Source organism: Delphinapterus leucas, chromosome 16 (genome assembly GCF_059928025.1).
Source record: "Delphinapterus leucas isolate spDelLeu-1000000601 "Yukka" chromosome 16, BTC_Dleu_Yukka2, whole genome shotgun sequence".
In the NCBI taxonomy this organism is placed as follows: Eukaryota; Metazoa; Chordata; class Mammalia; order Artiodactyla; family Monodontidae; genus Delphinapterus; species Delphinapterus leucas.
The window spans coordinates 9,313,659-9,334,427 of NC_143144.1; the positions used below are offsets into that span (position 1 = coordinate 9,313,659).

The 20,769-nt window shown below is 38.4% G+C and overlaps 1 protein-coding gene across 4 annotated transcripts in view; it reads right to left on the minus strand.

Annotated features, from left to right (window-relative positions):
* Positions 1-20,769, minus strand: part of B3GALNT2 (beta-1,3-N-acetylgalactosaminyltransferase 2) — a 57,891-nt gene that overhangs the window by 13,058 nt on the left and 24,064 nt on the right. For 3 of the 4 annotated variants that reach the window (XM_022553152.2, XM_022553151.3, XM_022553153.3), the window contains exons 3-6: positions 19,899-19,999; positions 15,880-16,073; positions 10,776-10,871; positions 1,560-1,670 (exon numbers count right to left, since the gene is read on the minus strand). In XM_022553152.2, the coding sequence (XP_022408860.2) occupies positions 1,560-1,670; positions 10,776-10,871; positions 15,880-16,073; positions 19,899-19,999 (502 nt within the window). The remainder of the gene's footprint in view (positions 1-1,559; positions 1,671-10,775; positions 10,872-15,879; positions 16,074-19,898; positions 20,000-20,769) is intronic. The other variant, XM_089897434.1, reaches the window with a different exon arrangement.

The window sequence follows — 20,769 nt, forward strand, 5'->3', positions numbered from 1 at the left end:
TTTAATAAGGCCAGTAGAGAGACAGTGTTCTGCAGTGATTGTGGGAAAATTGCCATTCAATTCAGAATATGGTTTGTAGCTGAATGTGGAGGAAATCTCTAAAGGTGAGCGCTACAGATTCCAACCTTGTACATCTACAAAAGATTGCACACTCTTTTTTTTTAATTGTACAATCTATACTGTTTTGGCTTGTTTACTTAACAGTACTTTATGTTTATTAACTTCTGTCTAAAAGGTCACAGCTTGGCTTTTATTTGGTCTTTAAACTTTTTCTGACATGATTACTTGCTGGCAAGGCAGCGAGACTTAGGAAAACTTCCAGCTCTACATGGGTTTCTTAGAATAGGCTACTAAGTTATCTGACTTTTTTTTAGGTTAGCTGAGTGTTTACACCATCACTGCCCTCCACAACCATATTCACCCCCAGAGCAGATCACTTGAGTCTTTACGTTTAAATCTAGCCCTCAATTCAGAAGTAAACTGATTTCCTTTTGTGCAACGAACTGAGCAGTATAGAATTCTGGCATGTTTTGGATATTTTTAAGTTTCATACACAGAAAAGGAGGCAAGATATTAAAGGCACTTGCTTTGAAAATAAGGAAAGAAAAAAAACTATAAATCCGTAAAACACTGTGTCTTAAATAAAGGACTTTTCATAATCAAGAATGAAATCTGATACATGGCCTACAAGGCTAAGGTTGTAATTACACATGAATTTGTGGGGTCTATCTGTCTAGTGTCTTTTCCCCTCACTGGACTATAAATTCCACTGTGGGCCAGTAATGGGCCTGTTTTCCCCATGACTGTGCCTGGCTCACAAGTGTGCAGTAGATGTTTTCTGAATGTGTAAAAACAAACCACATGATTTTCATTTCAAATTCAGGTATTAATTTACGTGAATAAGGTTAATATTTAATGGAATGTACTAAGCTTGTGACCTTAAATGCCAAGTGCTTTCGTAAGTAGATTAGAGCATCAAGGAGAACAATTCTGTCTGACATCAGCACATATACCACTTGTTTACTTAAAGTTCACCATTTTAAGTTTGCCTACACCTTCTTTTTCATCCTACACTTTGAGAAATTTATTCTCAACCTGTTTCAAATTTTTAAAAAATTTGGCAAATGAAAAGTAAAAGTCACAAATCCCAACATAAACGAAAGTGAATACTCAACCTTACTTTCTAATACTTTTATCTACAGTATTGTAACTGACATCATACTATCAAGGTGAGATAGTGAATATTCTGAATACTATAGAGTAAGTGAACTTAAAAGAACATTAACTTAAAAACTATGAAGAAATAAAACATCGCACTCTCTAAAATGCACTAGACTTAAGGCAAAACTATATATTTACTAAGGTTGAAGTTACAAAATCATACATTTGAGTTTTTCATCTTTACTATGTGGTGCCTCAACATTTTCTAGTGTATATGTTCTAAAATACATAAGATTCATTGTTCCATATGAGTTGATGTAAAAATAAACTTAAAAACACTTTTACATATTAAAAAATGCTAAGGTGTGCTAAACAACCTTTAAAAATGAATGACTTACTGTGATGACTCTGAGAACTCCTCCCCCATCATTGACTGTCACTTTGTGGAGATTTCTTGACACAAGGCCTTGGAGGTCTTGGCTCTCCCACACGATTGTACCTTCAAAGCTCTTTTGTGGAAAGATGAACAGTGAGTCGGTTTCTTTATTGCTGTCATTTAGGTTTTAAGTAAGTTTCTAGAGAAGAGTTTATTTTTTCTAAGACACATTGGTTAAGACTTTTACTGCGCGCTAAGACGCCAATGCTAACATTTTGGTGTATATCTTAGAGCACGTCTAAAACAATAGTTACAAAGACCTTATAGACAGTTTTACATGCTGCTGTCATTTCCCATTGCATCAAAGGCATTTCCTTATGCGACTGCCGCTGTTACAACTGCTCTTTTTCAAGTACTTGTAGCAATACTGCTGAGTGAATGCATCCTGATTCACTCAGACATCTCCCTACCGTTGGACATCTGGATACTACCAAATAGCTACTAAAATAATGTGAGGCGTGTTTTGGTGTAAATGTTTATTTTTCCCCAGTACTTTGATTTTTATTTAAAATAAATTCCGAGAGGTGAAATTACTGGGACAGGAATAGAGATACTTTGGATTTTGGTACACACTGCCAAACTGCTTTTCAAAAACAAATTCTACCTGTAGGGTCATTAGCAATTTATAAGAATACCAGTTGCATTGTCCTCTTCCCAGTATGGGATATTAATAAAAGAAGTTAAGCTAATTTAGTAGATTTAAAGAAACGGTTCATTTAATTGGTGTTTCTTTTGATTTCTAATGATGTTTATGAATTGTAGTCTCTTCTGGGAATTGCCTTGTCGTGCTTCTTTGCCATTTAGCTACTGAGTTATATTTTTCTTATTAATCTGTGTAAGCTTTAATAAATTAATACTGTATATTTTATATACTAAGAATGTTCTTTCAGAATTATTTATTTTTAAACATCTTTATTGGAGTATAATTGCTTTACAATGGTGTGTTAGTTTCTGCTTTATAACAAAGTGAATTAGCTATACATATATATATGTATCACCCTATCTCCTCCCTCTTGCGTCTCCCACCCTCCCTATCCCACCCTCTAGGTGGACACAAAGCACCGAGCTGATCTCCCTGTGCTATGCGGCTGCTTCCCACTAGCTATCTATTTTACATTTGTTAGTATATATAAGTCCATGCCACTCTCTCACTTCGTCCCAGCTTACCCTTCCCCCTCCCTGTGTCCTCAAGTCCATTCTCTACGTCTACATCTTTATTCCTGTCCTGCCCCTAGGTCCTTCAGAACCTTTTTTTTTTTTAGATTATATACATATATATATATATATATATGTTAGCATACAGTATTTGTTTTTTTCCTTCTGACTTACTTCACTCTGTATGACAGATTCTAGGTCCATCCACCTCACTATAAATAACTCAATTTTGTTTCTTTTTATGGCTGAGTAATATTCCATTATATATATGTGCCACATCTTCTTTATCCATTCACAAATAAATGGAAAGATATTCCATGATCATAGATTGGAAAAATTAAAACTTGTTAAAATGTCCATATTACACAAAGCAATCTACAGATTCAGTGCAATCCCTATCAAAATACCAATGCCATTTCTTACAGAAATAGAACAAACAATCCTAAAATTTGTATAGAATCAAAGATCCCAAATAGCCAAAGCAATCTAGAGAGAGAAGAACAAAGTGGGAAGCATCATGCTTCCTGATTTCAAACTATATTACAAAGCTACAGTCATCAAAACAATATGGTGTTGGTAAAAAAACATACACATAGATCAGTGGAACAGAATAGAGCCCCGAAATAAACCCATGCATATGTGGTCAATTAATTCACAACAAAGGGGCCAAGAATATACAACAGGGAAAGGACAGTCTCTTCCACAAATGGCGTTGGGAAAACTGGACAGCCACGTGCTTAACATGAACGAAACTGGACCACTAACTTATGCCATACACAAAAATCAACTCAAATGTGTTAAAAAAACTTGAACATAAGACCTGACACCAGGAAACTCCTGTAAGAAAACATAGGCAGTAAGCTACTTGACATCCGTCTCGGGGTATGATTTTTTGGATTTGATACCAAAAGCAAAGGCAACAAAAACAAAAATAAACAAGTAGTACTATAGCAAACTAAAAAGCTCTGCACAGCAGGGGAAACTATCAACAAAAGGAAAAGGCAACCTACTGAAAGGGAGAAAATATTTGCAAAATCATGTATCTGATAAAGAGTTAATATCCAAAATATATAAAGAACTCAAACAATTCAATAACAAAAAGCCAAAGAAGCCAGTTTTAAAAAATGGGCAGAGTATCTGAATAGACATTTCCCTAAAGAAGACATACGGGTGGTGAACAGGTACATGCAAAGATGCTCAACATCACTAATCATAAGGGAAATGCAAATCAAAACCACAATGAGATATCGCCTCATATATGTTAGAACAGCTAGTACTGAAAAGAAGAAATAATAAGTGTTGGCAAGGATGTGTAGAAAACGGAACACTTGTGCACTGTTGATGAGCATGTAAACTGAGGCAGCCACTACAGAAAAACGTTTGGAGGTTCCTCAAAAAATTAAAAATAGAACTAGCATATGATCCAGCAATTCCACTTCTGGGTACTCATCCAAAGGAAATGAAAACACTAACTCGAAAAGATATATGCACCCCCATGCTCCCTGCAGCATTATTTACAATAGCCAAGACATGTAAGCAACCTAAGTGTTCATCAGTGAATGAATGGATAAAGAAAATATGGTATCTATATACAATGGAATATTACTAGCCATTAAAAAGAATGAAATCTTGCCATTTGTGACAACACGAATGAACCCCAAGGGCATTACACTAAGTGAAATAAGTCAGACAGAAAAAGACAAATACCATAAGGATCTCACTTATCTAAAATAAACAAAAAGAACTGAATTCATAGATACAGAGAACAGATGGGTGGTTGCTAGAGGTGGGTGGTGGGAGGTGGCTAAAACGAGTGAAGGTGATCGAAAGGTGCAAACTTCTGCTTACAAAAAAATAAGTCTTGGGGATGTAATGTACAACCTGGTGACTGTAGTTAATAATACTGTATTGTATATTTGAAAGTTGCTAAGAGAGTAGATTTTTTTTCTTTAATAAATTTATTTATTTATATATATTTTTTTGGCTGCACTGGGTCTTCATTGCTGCACGCGGGCTTTCTCTAGTTGTGGCGAGCTGGGGCTACTCTTTGCGGTGCACAGGCTTCTCACTGCAGTGGCTTCTCTTGTTGCGGAGCATGGGCTCTAGGCTCACGGACTTCAGTAGTTGTGGCACGTGGGCTTCAGTAGTTGTGGCACGTAGGATCAGTAGTTGTGGCTCGCGGGCTCAGCTGCTCCGCGGCATGTGGGATCTTCCCGGACCAGGGCTCGAACCCATGTCCCTGCACTGGCAGGCGGATTCTTAACCACTTCGCCATCAGGGAAGCCCCTAAGAGAGTAGATCTTAAAAGTTCTCATCATAAGAAAAACTTGTAACTATGTCTGGTGATGGATATTAACTAGACTTGTGTTGATCATTTTGCAACAAATACATATATTGAATCATTTTATTGAATACCTGAAGCTAATATAATGTTGTATGTCAATTATATCTCAATTAAATAAATTTAAAGAGACTGCCCTCTGAGTTGAACTAATTAAATTCTTCAAGTAAAAGAAACAATGTTTCCAATAACTGGGAAGAGCTCTAAGGTTGAAGCTTAATTAGTAAAATCAATACCTTCAAACACTATAGGAAAGCTGGTCTAAGAGAGAATTTTGGCAACAAGTAGCAATGTCTAAGGAGAGATAGAATAACTGGAAGATATAAAGCACTCTGGTCACATCCTACCTAAATGAGGCAGCTCTCAAAAACACCCACCACCTCCCACTGCTGTAATCAAATTCAATGCCCGAACCAAGTACAGTTCAGATTGTTTTTTAGGTGCCTTGACATATCAGGAAGGAGGTTCCTAGCTGGTGGCCACAAGAATTCAAACCACTCTAATGAGCTAACACCCATCGAACATGAATCAATAGACATTCTGGTTTATACACTCCGCAAGGTCAGCATTAGGACCCAAAAGCTAAGTCCTAGACCCTCGACTGTGTGAGGCTGCTTTGGGTTAATCATGTGTCTTTCTCCTGGCAACAACGACCTCTTCCCCTTGGGATACTTTACTTTCTTCTAAAACTTTAATAGTGATAAAGTTTGGAAGGACTGATGCCAAATAAGTTTCAGAGAAAGAAATGATAGGACTTAGTGAGTGCTTGGATATGAGAATTGAGGATTAAAGCCCACGATTCTGGTTTGGGTGCCTGAGAAAAAGGAGATACTATGACCCAAGACTGAAAATACAGGAGGAGATGAGAATGGGTGGGCTGGAGATGCTATCACCATAGAACGCCCAGGGGACATTTCAAGTGGAGGAGTTCAGTAGGTGGCTGAAGTGTGTATGGAGTTCATAAGAAATCTGGGCTGCAGTAAACAGGTGGTAATAGATGAAACTGTCTAGGAAGAATGAGTAAAATAAACAGAAGGCTGGGTATCACATCCTAATGATTAACGTTTAAGGGGGAAACGAAAGAGGAGATAATGAAGTTATGTACTGGGAAGAAGGACTGGGCCAGATTAAGCTGAACCAGAAGAATGCATATCATATAAGCTAAGAGAAAACTGCAGTCAGCTAGGGTAAGGACTCCAGGTAAGTGTCCCCTGGAGGTGGCAGTTAGGTCACTGGGAATCTTTGCAACTATAGTTCCAAATGAACCATAGCAAAGTAAAAGCTATAGTGACCTCAGAAAAGCTTCACCTTGAAACTACAAATCTGGCAAATATGATGACAAATCAAGTAATTCTCTGTCCAGTCCAGTCAACTGACCCTTGGCACCTGACTCTGCCCGGCACCCAACTCCATTTTGTTTGACTGGGTTGTGATATAACATCAACAATGTTGACTAAACTGAGTAATTACCAGAAAAACCCATTAGCCCAAAAAGTGATCCTGCTTTTTTATTCACTCAACTGATAACCAGTTGTTTTTGTTATGAGAGGAGGGAGGGGTTCTACCTTCTCCACCTCCCCTGTAGCTGCTCCATGGCACAGTTAAATTTCTATTCCCCACTTCTCTCACATGATACAAAGTAATCACAAAGCTAGGAATCTCTGCAGATGCGAAACAGCTTCTTTATGGCAATTCCCTGCTAAAATCATAAAACCAAAGGAAAAGGCAGGAAAGAACAGCACGGTATAGGTTGGAAAAATGAGCTCTCATAAGTCCTCTCACCCATAACGTAAGTGAGCTATGTGCAACCTATGCTGTCCATTCTTCTGTGTCCTATTTCTAACTCGTCATCCAAACCAACAGAGTAGCTTAAACATACACAGTACTTTTGTACCTGTAACTGTTAACGATTTCTTGTGGACTGGAGAAATGACTACCTCTAAAGAATTTCAACTTTCATAAAAAATAAGTATATAAGTACCCATGATACTAACAATACTGTCTCTAGTGACTCGAGTTGAATGAAAATATATTGAAATTAGTTTCAGGTGCACTAAGAGAAATATGAAATTAGAGAAATAAATATTTTAAAAGAAACACACAGTAGTCTCCATTTAAATTTGTGACCCCCAGTGAGATTTATGCTTTAGTGAGTCACACAACGAAAACAGTGCAAGAGCCCTGCTTAGCTGACAAGCCATACTGCTGACGTTACTCTAGCCGACTGTGAAGTGTGGAAGGAATAAGATGATGAACAAATCAACCACTTCTCCCTCGCAACTGGGATCAACGGTCTGTTCTTCTTCGGGCATACTCTGCTGATGATAGGCAGGCAGGCAAACCCATTCATCACTACCATGTTTTCTGTGCAAATAAGCCCAATTAGGCTTGAGGCAGCAAAAATGAGTATCTATATAAAATTAAACAGGTTTTCAACAAAAATAGGATTTTGTGTAAAAGGAAAGAATATGTTATCTTTAAAAGTTTTTTTTCTTTTAATAAAAGCTAATATATATTTATCTCAGAACATTTAGAAAATAGATACACAGAGAGAAGAAAATAAAAATCCATAATCCTACTCCCCCAGATGCAGACACTATTAAATAACTGCATGTTTATAGAAGGAAAAAACGTTATTCAGATGTAATGAAAAACCAAAAGCTAGTTTAGCTTAAAGCGTCAAGGGAAATAAAGATCACAAGGCTTTAGCCAGGAGAAGTCTTAATAACTAAAACGGCCACTACCTGACTTGGCTGAGTCCTTCCCGTCCTGAGTACCTACTGCCATATATACCATCCTGAACACTAGCAAGGAAGGCAGCTCCTTGCCCCAACCTAATTTTTATTCTGAAAAGCTTCAAACCTACAGAAGTTGAAATTACCACCCAAATCCCCTAGACTCACCAACTGTTAACATTTGGCAACATGTGCCCCCTTTTTTTTTTTTTTTAACTTTTTGGCCGCACTGCACAACAGGCGGGATCTTAGATCCCTGACCAGGGATCAAACCTGCACCCCCTGCAGTGGAAGCGTGGCGCCTTAACCACTGGAGCGCCAGGGAAGTCCCTGGCCATATGTGCTTTATCTCTGTCTCTAGACACACATTCTTTTCTGTTGTTCTTTGTTGTTCAATCACTTGAAAGTAAAATACATTTCACCTTGACTTCAGCATGTATTTCCTAAGGACAAGGACATTCTAAGGGAAAGTAATGTTTTTTTGTGGACTCATCAAACACTGTAATTCTTTCTACGAGGCTGACCAAGATAATGGAGCAGGCCCCATAAGACTGTGATTAGCCTGAAGTTAATATTACAGCTTATCTTCTTTCTCCTTGCCCCACACTGTGACTCCTTCCTCTTGGAGTTTCTCTACCTGCGCACCGCTGACATCTGGGGCCAGATAATTCTCTGCTGTGGGGACGTGTCCGGTACGATGTGGGATGTTCAAAACATCCCTGGCCTCTGCCCACAAGATGCCAGCGCTGCTCCACACGGGGTTGTCTCCAGACACTGCTAAGTGTCCCCTAGGGCCAAACGGCCCGGGGGAGAGACACCGCTTTTGAAGAACCACAAGTCCAGAGGAGGACCAGCAGTGAAGAAGCCAGCGCACATTTCTTTACCGAATGCTCACCATGTGGCGGCATGTTTTAAACATTCTCCATCTAGGAAATCATTTATGCCCTAGCGTAACCCTCTGAACTGGGTGCCTCTGACAAAGGAGGGAAGAGACGCAGTGAGGCGAAGGAGCTTGCTCCAGGTCACAGAGCCACCGAGTGGCAGCGAGGGACTCAACCTCACCCACAGGCGGCTGCTCAGGCACCTGCACCCGAACGTGCCGCCCACGCTGCCTTCCAGGCGCGGCAGCCTTTCCTTTCCTATTCGTGCCAACCCGCGTGAGTGGTCTGTGAAAATCAATCCTCCAGCAGGCTCCAGACCTTTCTGGAGAGCACCTAACGCGGCGCTCGTGCTCCTGGTCCCCTCAGAGTCACACTCCTCTCCCCTGGGAATCGCAGAGTCTGAGTGAGGTTCTGCCCATGCTGGTTCTGAGTAGAAAGGCAGGACTCTCACTGATGACTCGCTTCAATCCTAAAGGAGCGGACCAATCAGTGCAGGAAATCTGCTTACAGCTGTGCCTGGGACACAGCAAGCTAAGCAGAATATCAGTGCTGGCTCTTCTATCCTCACTTGGACATAAACTGCTTTAAGGGCAAGGATCTTTGTACTACGTCTCAAATAGCCCCCATGCTTGGCATATACTAAGTTCTCAATAAATATTTTCTGAGTCAATGAGTAAACAAACCAAAGAGTAGCTTCCTTCAAAAACTGAGATCCAACACTTGGCCAATACTACTTAGTTGAGCCACTACTTTTAATTAAGAGTAAGATATACCTTTGATGGTACATACTTCATTTAACAAGGAAGAAAGTTCATATATGAAATTTTAAAAAGTCATATATATAGGTAAATAGGCATTCTCATATAATGTTGATGATTATTCAAATTGATACAAACTGCTAAACTGTCCTCCAGAAAGAAATTATCTGCCTCAAAAATGTGCAGAAATTTGAACCAACAATTCATCCTAAGAAAATAACCAGTTATGTACACAAAACAGAGTGTAAGGATGTTCACTACAGTCTTTTTTATAACACTGAGAAACTGGAAAATTTTTTCCAGTATGTTTTAGTTTTGCTTTTCTGTAAAATGCTTTTAAACAGAGGTACCCATAGGTGAAACAAAGGAGCTCCCTTTAACAGTCACAGAATTAACATGCAAAGTTTAACTACCTGTACTCAACTCCAAAGATACACAGCACCTTATAAAATGTGTGACTTTGCTGTTGCATAAATGTGAACAGCAACCCACATGCCTGGTGGTAGAAAGATGTTTCCTGGTTAGCCAGCAGGGCTGGTCAATCATCCAGCTTCCACATCTTAATTCAGCGTTCATGTCGCCGGGGGAACTTGTCAACTAGAGCTCATCTAAAGTGACCGCCAGAGATGACAGGGAAACTGACCCCTACACTGTGGTTCCAAAGCATGCTGTTCAGAAATGTACTCAGACAAGACTGCAATAGCCTGGAAAGGCTGAGGCTGATGGATGAACAATGTGTTCATGTCCAGCTGTGTAATACACAGTGTAATACAAACACATGTGGGCTTAACTCCAGGGCTGATGAGGGCACCTGGTAGCTGAGGTGGTCCCTACCTAAGAGTTACGTTTTCAAACATCTTCCACTACTTGGAGAAGTTTTATTTATCTTGGAAATGTGACAGATCTCTTTGCCATTATCCTGTCTGCACTTCCCTCCACCCCCCTATTCTTTAGATAAGCAAACTATTTGACTTACTCAAATGGTACCTGTGCCTGGTCTTTCTATCAACCACACCTATTACTATCCTTTGTCACTAGAGCACTCATGCAGTCCTCTACTCCACTAAATAAACCATGGTAACATGCAACGCTTTTCAAAGTGAGGTTTGGAACCTTTGGGGTATGATGTTGCTCTCTGGAGGGAGGAATGCAGAGTGCTACAGCTTAGTACATCCCCGCTGGTAGCCTCACCCACCACTCTGGAGAGCTGTCCTGGCAGGAGAATATGCAGTGTCTGCCTCTGGAAGCACATCCTCAGGCCGACAGCAGCCTGCACTGGGACCAGAGTCTCTTTACTACAGCCTGTACCTCTGGTAAGATGAACTGCTCCACAGGCTTGTACCACAGCTTGTTCACCTGCACCCCACAGCTCGGAGGACTGAAGCGAGCAATGAAGAGGGCCTCCTACAGATCGGGGAGAAAAAGACAAGAAGAAATACCCTATGTCAGACACGGCACATGCAGCAAGTTTTCAAGTTACATGTTGGTCAGCTAAATTCTCAGTGGCCCTGACCACAGTCACTAACATTGTTCTACTGCGGTTTAGGCATCATTCGGGTTTTCTAGTGCAATCATGGTTATTAAATAAAGCTACTGAAGATAACCAAAGTTGTCATGAAGTTCTAAAACACTAAATATAATCCAGATAACCTTAAAAAAAAAAAAAGACACCTTGAAATGAGGAGCATTAGGGGAAGTGTAAGGTGTTAAATTAAGCCGACTTATTAGGTTTAGCTGCAAAGGGTTAAGAATAAACTGAAAGAGCACAGATTTCTACATAGAACAAAGGTACTCAGGAATCCCCCTTCAAAAAGAACTTTTAGAAGAACAACAAAAACAAAAAAGGGAACATAAAAGAGAAGTGATCCTCATTATGTCTATTGTTTGCTTTGGGCCCTTACTTCTTGTTTTGGGCAAGAACAATTCCTTGTTCTCACACCTATTCTAGACACCGATTTGCCACAGGGGATGCTGCTGTTAAAGCCACCAAGACCATGCAGAAGTTCAGGATGAAGGGGGTTAATGAGTTAGCGTAGTTCTTTCATTAACATCAGCTCTTGGCAACGCTAGGGTAATATTTTTTTACATCGTGACTCCCTGTGAACCCATTATGATCCACCTGGAATTAGGCCTTCCTTGAGGACAAAGATTAACCTCTCCTTGGGTAAAAACATGGCAACTAAAAGTGAAATCAACATGACCAAAATACTGTACATCTGAACCAAACTACTTGAGTGACAACTCAAACATTATGAATAGTTTAAAAAAAGACTATATATACTAAGAAAATTAAGTATCAAAAAACATTCAAGACTGATCCTAATTTCTAGATAAGGTTGACAGTGGAATTCAGAGTACTGCTATTCCAGTTACCTATTTGAGCTTCAATATCAATGAAACCTTTAACCACAATAATATATGAACTCCTATACTTGAGTAACATGACAAAGCTTTTCTCACTGGAATCATAATGGCTGGAATCATCACTAAGATTTGTTCCCTCTCTTATATTTATATTTATGTCATTAAGCACATTTACAAACTACATAAATTCTTTAGAGGACAAAGGACTAGGATAAACTGCAAACAAGAAATTTAACCTTCATTTGTGTGTTTATTGCTGACTGTAACATTGTACCCTGTTAGTAACAACCAACATTAACAATAATACAGGGGGACTTCCCTGTGGTCCAGTGGTTAAGAATCCAACTTGTAATGCAGGGGACGCCAGTTCAACCTCTGGTCGGGGAACTAAGATCCCATATGCCACGGGGCAACTAAGCCCACGTGGCGCAACTACTGAGTCCGTGCGCCACAAGTAGACAGCCTGTGCACCACAACTACAGAGCCCATGTGCCCTGGAGCCTGTTCACAACTACAGAGCCCACACACCCTGGAGCCCGCACACTGCAACTACTGAGCCCACAGGCTCTGGAACCAGCATGCCACAACAAAGATCCCGCATGCCGCAACTAAGACCCCGTGTGCCACAACTAAGACCCAACACAGCCAAGAAATAATATAAAAACATTTTAAAAGACGCCTAAAAAAAACGAACAGAGTTCTGCTTCCAGTGATATCAAGACCAATTCTCCTATAGATAACAATTATGAACAGTAGACAAAACATTTTAAAAAAAGAAAGAGCTGAAGGCACTGGAATGCACACAAAGCCAGCAGAAACTGGAGGAAAAGCAATACCAAGGAGATGAGAAAGACACTGGGTGTGCTTCCCCCACTTTTTGTTTTTTAATGGCTCTTTGTCTGAGGCATACCTCAGGGGGCAACTAAAATTCTGAAATAAAAACTGCAGTCTTTCTGTTTGCAAATGAGAAGGCAGGGTGGAGACAAACACATCAGCTAACAAGTGAGGAAGAAAACCCCAGAAAGGAAAGGGTCACAGACAGAATCCTCAGTTCTTCATATAAATTCTGTCCTAATCTGTGGCTGACTCACGAAGTACATATTCAAAGCAGAATCCAAGCAGCCCATCTAAGTCCAAAAGAATAGACTAGAGATTTCAGCTGCTGCTCACTACAAGGAAGACAGCGTTTAGAGTCTGTGCCCAGCTAATTTAACTGACTGCTAAAAGAAACAAACAAAAAATCAATACTCCTCAAAGAATATAATAGGATCCAGAGATTCTATAATGAATTATTCACAATATCTAGGATATAATCCAAAGTTACTCGATGTAAGATAAAACAGGAAAATGTTACCATGTGCAAGAGAAACAATGATAATCAATGAAGACAGGCCAAGATGACTCCAATTTAGAGTAGCAGACACAGGATTTTAAAACTCTTATTACAAGTAAGGTCAAGCCCACAGAGAAAATATGCTCAAAATGAATTTAGAAAAATAGTAAATTTTAGAGAAATATAAATTACAAAAGAGAATTAAATGGAAATTCTAGAACTAGAGAGTACAATATCTAAAAAAAAAATTCACTGGCTAGGCTTAACAGATTTGATATGACAGAAGAGTCAATAAATTTGAATACTGATTAACAGAAATTATCAAATTTGAAAAAGAGAGAAAAAACTGAAAAAAAGAAAAAACAGTTTTGTGATCTGCAGGACAGTACCAAAAGGTCTAACATACATGTAACTGGAATCCCAGAATGAGTAGAGAGAAATGGGGCTGGGAAAAAATTTTTGAAGAAATAAGAGCTGAAAGTTTCCCAAATTTGGTAAAAGACATAAATTTATGGATTGAAAAACTTGGCAAACCTTGAGCAGAACAAAGAAAAACCACACCAAGGTACAACACAGCCAAACTGCTTAAAACCAAATACATATAAAGAGAAAAATCTTAAAATTAGCCAGGAAAAAAACAAAACCCGTATTACATACATCATACACGGGAACAACATGAAGGAAGGTTGACTTCTCACCAGAAAAAATGGAGGCCAGAAAACACTGGAATGACATCTTCAAAATATTGAAAAGATAAAAAAGTCAACCCAGAATTTCAATATCCAGAAAATATCCCACAAAAATAAAGGAGGGGAAGAATAAATGCAAATTAAAAACATTTTCAGAAAAATGAAAAGTAAGCAAAATCATCACCAGTCAACCTGCACTACAAAAATTGGTAAAGGATTTGATTTGGGCCAAAGGAGACATTCAGGAGGAATGAAGAACACCAGAAATGGTAAGTAAGTGGGCAAATATAAAAGGCTTTTTCCTCTAAATTACTTTAATACAGTTAGCTGTTTAAAGCAAAAATTGTGACACTGTGTTGTGGGATTTATAGCACATATAGATATAAGGCATATGACAATTAGAGCAAAGACAGGGGATGGTAAATGGAATTATATAGTGGCAAGGTTCTTATATTTTACATGAAGGGGTACGTTAACTTAAAGAAGACTGAAAAGTTCAGGATATATATTGTAATTCTTATGTCAACCAAGCTCCCACAAAGTAATAGTACAAAGAGCTGTAGCTAAAAGAACAACAGAAAAGTTAAAATGGAATTGTAAAAAATACTCTATTAACCCGAAAGCAGGCATGAAACAGAGGAAAAGAGAAACAAATAAAAAAAGTAGAACAGAAAACAAATAGCAAAATGAAAAACTGAAATCCAACCACTTTAATAAATGCATTAAATATAAATGGAATAACCCTCCATGTAAAAAGCAGAGACTCCCAGACTGGATAAAAAGGAAGACCCAACTACATGCCATGCGCAAGAAATACAATTTCCAGCAATATATAAAGAATAATATGTTGTGATCAAGAGGAATAGGAAATTGATCTAACACTGCAAAGTTAATAAATGTAATTCATCACAGTAACAGAATAAAGGAGGAAAAACCCTGGAAACATTCCAGATGTCCATCAACAGAACACATAAACATCATATATTGTTGGAATACAACTTCACAATTAAAAGAAGGAAAAGGAAAAATTCACTGATACACACAATGACATGGATGAGTTTCAAAACCATTATGTTGGGTGAAAGAAGCCTTACACAGGAGAGTGCTTAGTATATGATTCTATTTATACATAAAATCCTACAACAGGCAAAACTAGTCCATGTTAAAAAAAAAAATAGAACAGTGGTTGCCTCTAGGTAATGGGGTTGGGTAATAGGAGTTTGGATTACACAGGTTTACACAGTTTAAACAACTGAATGCACCTTATACTCTGTAAATTTTTTTAAACCATAAACAAATATTAAAGTCTAGTTAATTATATGCACACTAAAATGTTTAGGGTTGAAGGGTTCTGATGCCTGTAAGTTAATCTAAAATACATTTTAAAAAAAAGATAGATCAATGAATGACTATAGATGTCATAAAGCAAATACAGCAAAATATTGTAGAATTTAGGTGGTGGATATACGGGTGCTCATTGTATAATTCTTTCAAGATTTCTGCAGTTTAAAACCCAGGGACAGATCTTTTCAAATACAATTCCTTGCTACACTCCTTCAGATACACTGTGAACAAATTAGGTTTTCTCAAATATCAGAAACAGTAACCCTAGCTGTTTTAAACTTTTATTCCCTCTACACCCTTATTACAAAAAAGATTTAAAGCAGCTGTTAGCCTGTATTATGGTGATAGACTTTTAGGGTTGGAAGAAAGAGGCAATAAGACTTGCTTATACCTGTAAGTCCCAAACTTTAAATATTCGTTATCAACTTTTGAAATTCCTTAGGATTTAGGGGATTTTAGGTTGGAAATTTCTAATCTGGTCCAACTCCTCCTTTCCTAGGTATAACACATTTATTCATTAGAATTCTCTCCTCAAACTAGCACTGTAATACATTACACTATAATGTGTCTAATCAGTAAGGGAAGAAAGGTGGAAGTCTCCCAACCTACTCATTGGCATGAGGAAAAGCTGATGATTTTGAAAGAGAAAAGTGGGGAAAAGCATGTACGAAGCAGTGCATACCTCCTGTTCTGCTTGATAAAGCTTGACGGTGATGTTCCTCTGGAAACCCACATCACTGGCATCATAAAACACCCCGAGGCTGGTAATAACGATTGGATAGAGAACTCGGAAGCTCACGCTGACAACTCGGTCCTCAGAGAGCCCTGATGAAGTGTCTTCCAAAAGACTGAATGCTTCAATTTCCTGATTCAAAACTAAGGAAGTAATGAGAAAAGGAGTTTTACATAATCAAACGAAAACAAACGTTTATTTTACTAATATGAAGTGGGCTTGATAGCAAAATCTAGATAATTATATGTTATATAATTCTTTCACAAATGGCAATAAATTTTTAAAGTGCTTCAGAAATATGGCTGCTTCCAGAAAAAAAAAACACCTCATTTTGAAATTTAAGAATGAAGTTTTCAACCACATCTAAGTAAAATATTTAAGAACTACTTTAATAAACTTTTTTTATACACGTGTGCATCTGTATGTATAAACGCTACAGGGGAATATTAAATTTAAAGGCATCTATTAGGAAAGGTTGGATAAATGGGGATAATAAAAACAGTACTAATTGCAGTCATAAATAATGAGTAAATTTAGTCTTGCTCTGCAAATTCCAAAAATCCCACGTCTTGTTGAGCAATTTTTGTGATGTCAGGCAATTATCACAGTACGAAAGTAACTGAAATCACTTCAAATAACAAGACAAGCACATCAAACACAGTAAGCATTTCTGACCACCTACTATGTGCCACCTCCCATCATATTTAATCTTTACAACTACTCTATGTGGTTGTGACATTATCTCCAGTTTACGGATTAAGAAAATGAGGCCCAGAGATACATCTGATTAAGGTCACAGAAAGTGGCAGAGCCAGGAATCAAACCCAGATTTATTGACTTCTAATTCAGTGCTTTTTCTATCCCCCCAGAGATCTGTCTAATCAAAGCCAAAAACAGTCCTTTTTGGAAAAATTTCTCAATTACCATAAATGAATCAGGATAGATTACAAGAAGCAGCTAATATGGCTGAGAATATCAGTGTCACCTTGAGAAATAACATAAAAACTTATTTTAAAAGATTATTTTATCAAAGTTCTTTGTGTTTTTTAGAGCTGTGGTTTTCCAACTTTACAGATCACACAACCCAGTTAAAAACATTTGTACACATATTAATGTCATATTTATGTACAAAATATACACATATTAATGTCAGTTAATATATTCAATATTAATAAAGATTACATTTTATTTTCAGATAAAAAGAAATCCTGTTTTCTTCCCATACTCCAGCAGATCATTTGGATCCCTACTTTCGAGTTCCTAGAACGCTATTTTACACTTAGTGGATGCTCAATAAAATGTGACTAAATGGAATTGATGGCTCCTTCCCAATTACACACATGAGCAGGAGGGAAAAAAGGAGGACACAGATTTTGTCATGGGCTGGGGCAAGCACTGGCCAGAGAGTCTAGACTCCAAATATAGTGGATAATAACAAAAGGTTTTCTCTTTAATATACTCAGTAAATAGGATATCCAAAGTGAAGCATGTCCATTAAAGGCAGTAGGTTAAGCACATTATAACACAACTATTTTCTACCTAAAACAAATGCACCTTGAACTTCAAGCTACCTGGACACAAGATAGCCTGCTGCTTTGATAATGCTATTAATCAAACTTCTATACATCCAAGAGTATCATGATGATTAATGTTCACGGCGACCTTAAGGTATTTAAATAAATCTAAATGCCATTTAAATTATCAAAGAGATAAAATTAGGTTCAATGGTAATTTAGTTATCTATTTTTAAAACTGGTAACCTAGGTATTATATATATGAAAATTTTCTATTAGTGAAAAACTCCACTCTTTTACCATTAATGAATAATAGCACTTAAAATAGTAAAAGTCTGGTTAATCTAAAGGTAAGGTTTCTTAAAATTTGGTTTGTCTTGGTTTTGGATTTCAAACATAATTTGTTCTAGGCTACTCTTACATCATCAGTGATACAATATTTTATTAGGTTCATGGTCCCTTTGGGACCCCAGTGAAAGCTAAAGCACCCTCTCCCCAGAAAAAAACAATCATACACAAAATTTTGCTTATACTGTTAACTAAATTCATAGACACCCTAAGTAAGAAACCTCTGCTTTACAATGCAGACCTGAAAATATGGTCCAATTTATTAAAAAATATGATTGCAACCCAATTGTATAAAAAGGCAGGTCCTTTAAAAATAACAATATTAAATACTGAACATGTCCCAGGAACTATTCTAAATATTTCATATGTATCAACGTATTTCATCCTCAAGTCAGTCCCTATAAGGTAAGTACTGTTTACCCCCAGTTTACAGATGACGAAACTGAGGCACAGAGTAGTAAATAATTGTTCGAAGGTCATACAGCTAGAAAATGATGCAGCCTAGACTTAAAGCCAGGAGGCCTGACTCCAGAACCCACGCTCTTAACCATTACACTACTGCTGCCTACAAAGGCAAGGTGCATATAATTATAGAGGTGTGACAAATCTTAAACCACCTGAAGTCATAATCAGTACATTTAAGATTTGGGAGAGTTTCAGCTCCCTTAGAACCACAGCTGAACATAATGGGAAATGCTAATAAATACAGATATACAGGTATAGAGTTATCAACTTTCTAAAATTGGTTCCCTGGTAAAACGGAGAACCTAATTAGGATCACCTTTCTTCATCCTCATCAGAACTATCACAAAATTTTAACTGTAGGAATAAAAAAATATTACTTGTATTTTCAATTTTTTTTACTATTTGTTTCTCTTGCAGAAGCTTAGGCAATAATTCTTAGAGAAAGCTGAGTCACAATATTTGTATCAAGGCTATTATAAACCAGCAGGCTGGTGAAATCAGCAGTTTTCCTTAAGTTTAAACTTCAGTAACTCAGGATTTGTCTATGCTTAAGGAATTTCCAGATGCGTTTGAATCATACTGAAAAATAAACTCTCCTGGATCCTAAAATTACATATCTATCTATGAAGAGTCTTCACAGGTGCCCAGAGTGGTTAGTCTGTCAGGAAGGATGAAAGCTACATTTTGAGGCAAGTTTGATTTTAGTCCGCTAAAAGCAGACCACGGTACTATTCAGCTCAACAACTCTTCCTCAACATCAAACCTGTGCAGTAATCCCCCCTTCCCCAACCTGCCATCTGTGGTTTTGCTTTTCAGTTACCCACAGTTAACTGTGGTCCAAAAATATTAAATGGAAAATTCCAGAAATAATTCATAAGTTTTAAACTGCATGCTGTCCTGAGCAGCATGATGAAATTTCATGCCATCCATCTCCACCCTGCCTGGGATGTGACCCATCCCTTTGTCCAGCATATCCCACCGGTGAGTCACATAGTAGCCACCTCAGTTGTCAGACCAACCCTCGAGGCATCACAGTGCTTGTGTTCACGTCACCCTTATTTTACTTAACTAAGGCCGCAAAGCGCAAGAGTGGTGATGCTGGCAATTCGGATATGCTAAAGAGAAGCCATGAAGTGCTTCCTTCAAGTGAATGGGTAAAAGTTCTCCACTTAATAAGGAAAAAAAAAATCATATGCTGAGATTGCTAAGATCTACCACAAGAATATTCTGTGAAGTTGTAAACAAGGAAAAAGAAATTTGTGCTAATTTTGCTGTCACACTTCAAACGGCCAAAGTTATGACTACGTGCAGGAGAAGTGCTTAGTTAAATGGAAAAGGCATTAAATTTGTACAATAAGATATTTTGAGAGAGAGAGACCATATTCACATAAATTTTATTATAGTATGTTGTTGTAATTGTCCTATCTTACTATTACTTACTGTTATTAATCTCTTACTGTGCGTAATTTATAAATTAAACTTTATCATCGGTATGTATGAACAGGAAAAAACACAGTATACACAGGGCTTGGTTCTAGCAGGATTTCAGGCATCCACGGGGGGTCTTGGAATGTATCCCTCGTGGGTAAGGGAAGACCAGTGTATACAGCAGTCGTAAGGCTGAGGAAAAAGAAGACTTACCTGGATTCGTGATGTTGAGTAGTTTGCAGGAATAAGGATCTTCCCTGTCTTCCACAGGCACCTCACAGCCATGAGCACCTATTATGAACTTCACAAGCACACTGAGAGATGTGTTGGTATTAACATCAGTTACTGATCTTCACCTTGCACATGCATGTTTCCTCATGCCCATTTCAGAGCTTTTACTTTGAGGCACTAGTATTTATTAGGATTAATAATAACTTAATTTTTTTTTTTTTTTTTTGCGCGCGGTACGCGGGCCTCTCACTGTTGTGGCCTCTCCCATTGCGGAGCACAGGCTCCGGATGCACAGGCTCAGTGGCCATGGCTCACGGGCCCAGCCGCTCCGCGGCATGTGGGATCTTCCCGGACCGGGGCACGGACCCGTGTCCCCTGCATCGGCAGGCGGACTCTCAACCACTGCGCCACCAGGGAATCCCCTAACTTAATTCTTCTAGTCTAGCAAAAAGGGGGAACAGGCAAACTAGGAGTTGCTAACTACCAAGTGACTTATGTGTAAGCCCTCTACTGCAGGACTACATTAAAGCAAGAGTGAGTACGTTCGGCCTGGCCACCAGCAAATGCTCATGCCATTTAACAGCAAACTACGGTAAAGACAACTTCTCATGCCCACACGTAAAAACACATCTATACCTGCAATCTCCTTCACTCGCTTTCTTCTATTTCACAAAGTGTTCCTTTTGCTTGAGCAGTCTTTCTACCCTAGAAGAGGACCCCTCCTCTCGTAGACCTTGCTTCACTAGCCACCTGTAACCCATGGCTCCTTCCCTACACATTATAAATACGATGAAGTCTGACATTAATTTCTATCCACCTACCATCCGTCCTTGTCCCCATCACTTCCTTTACA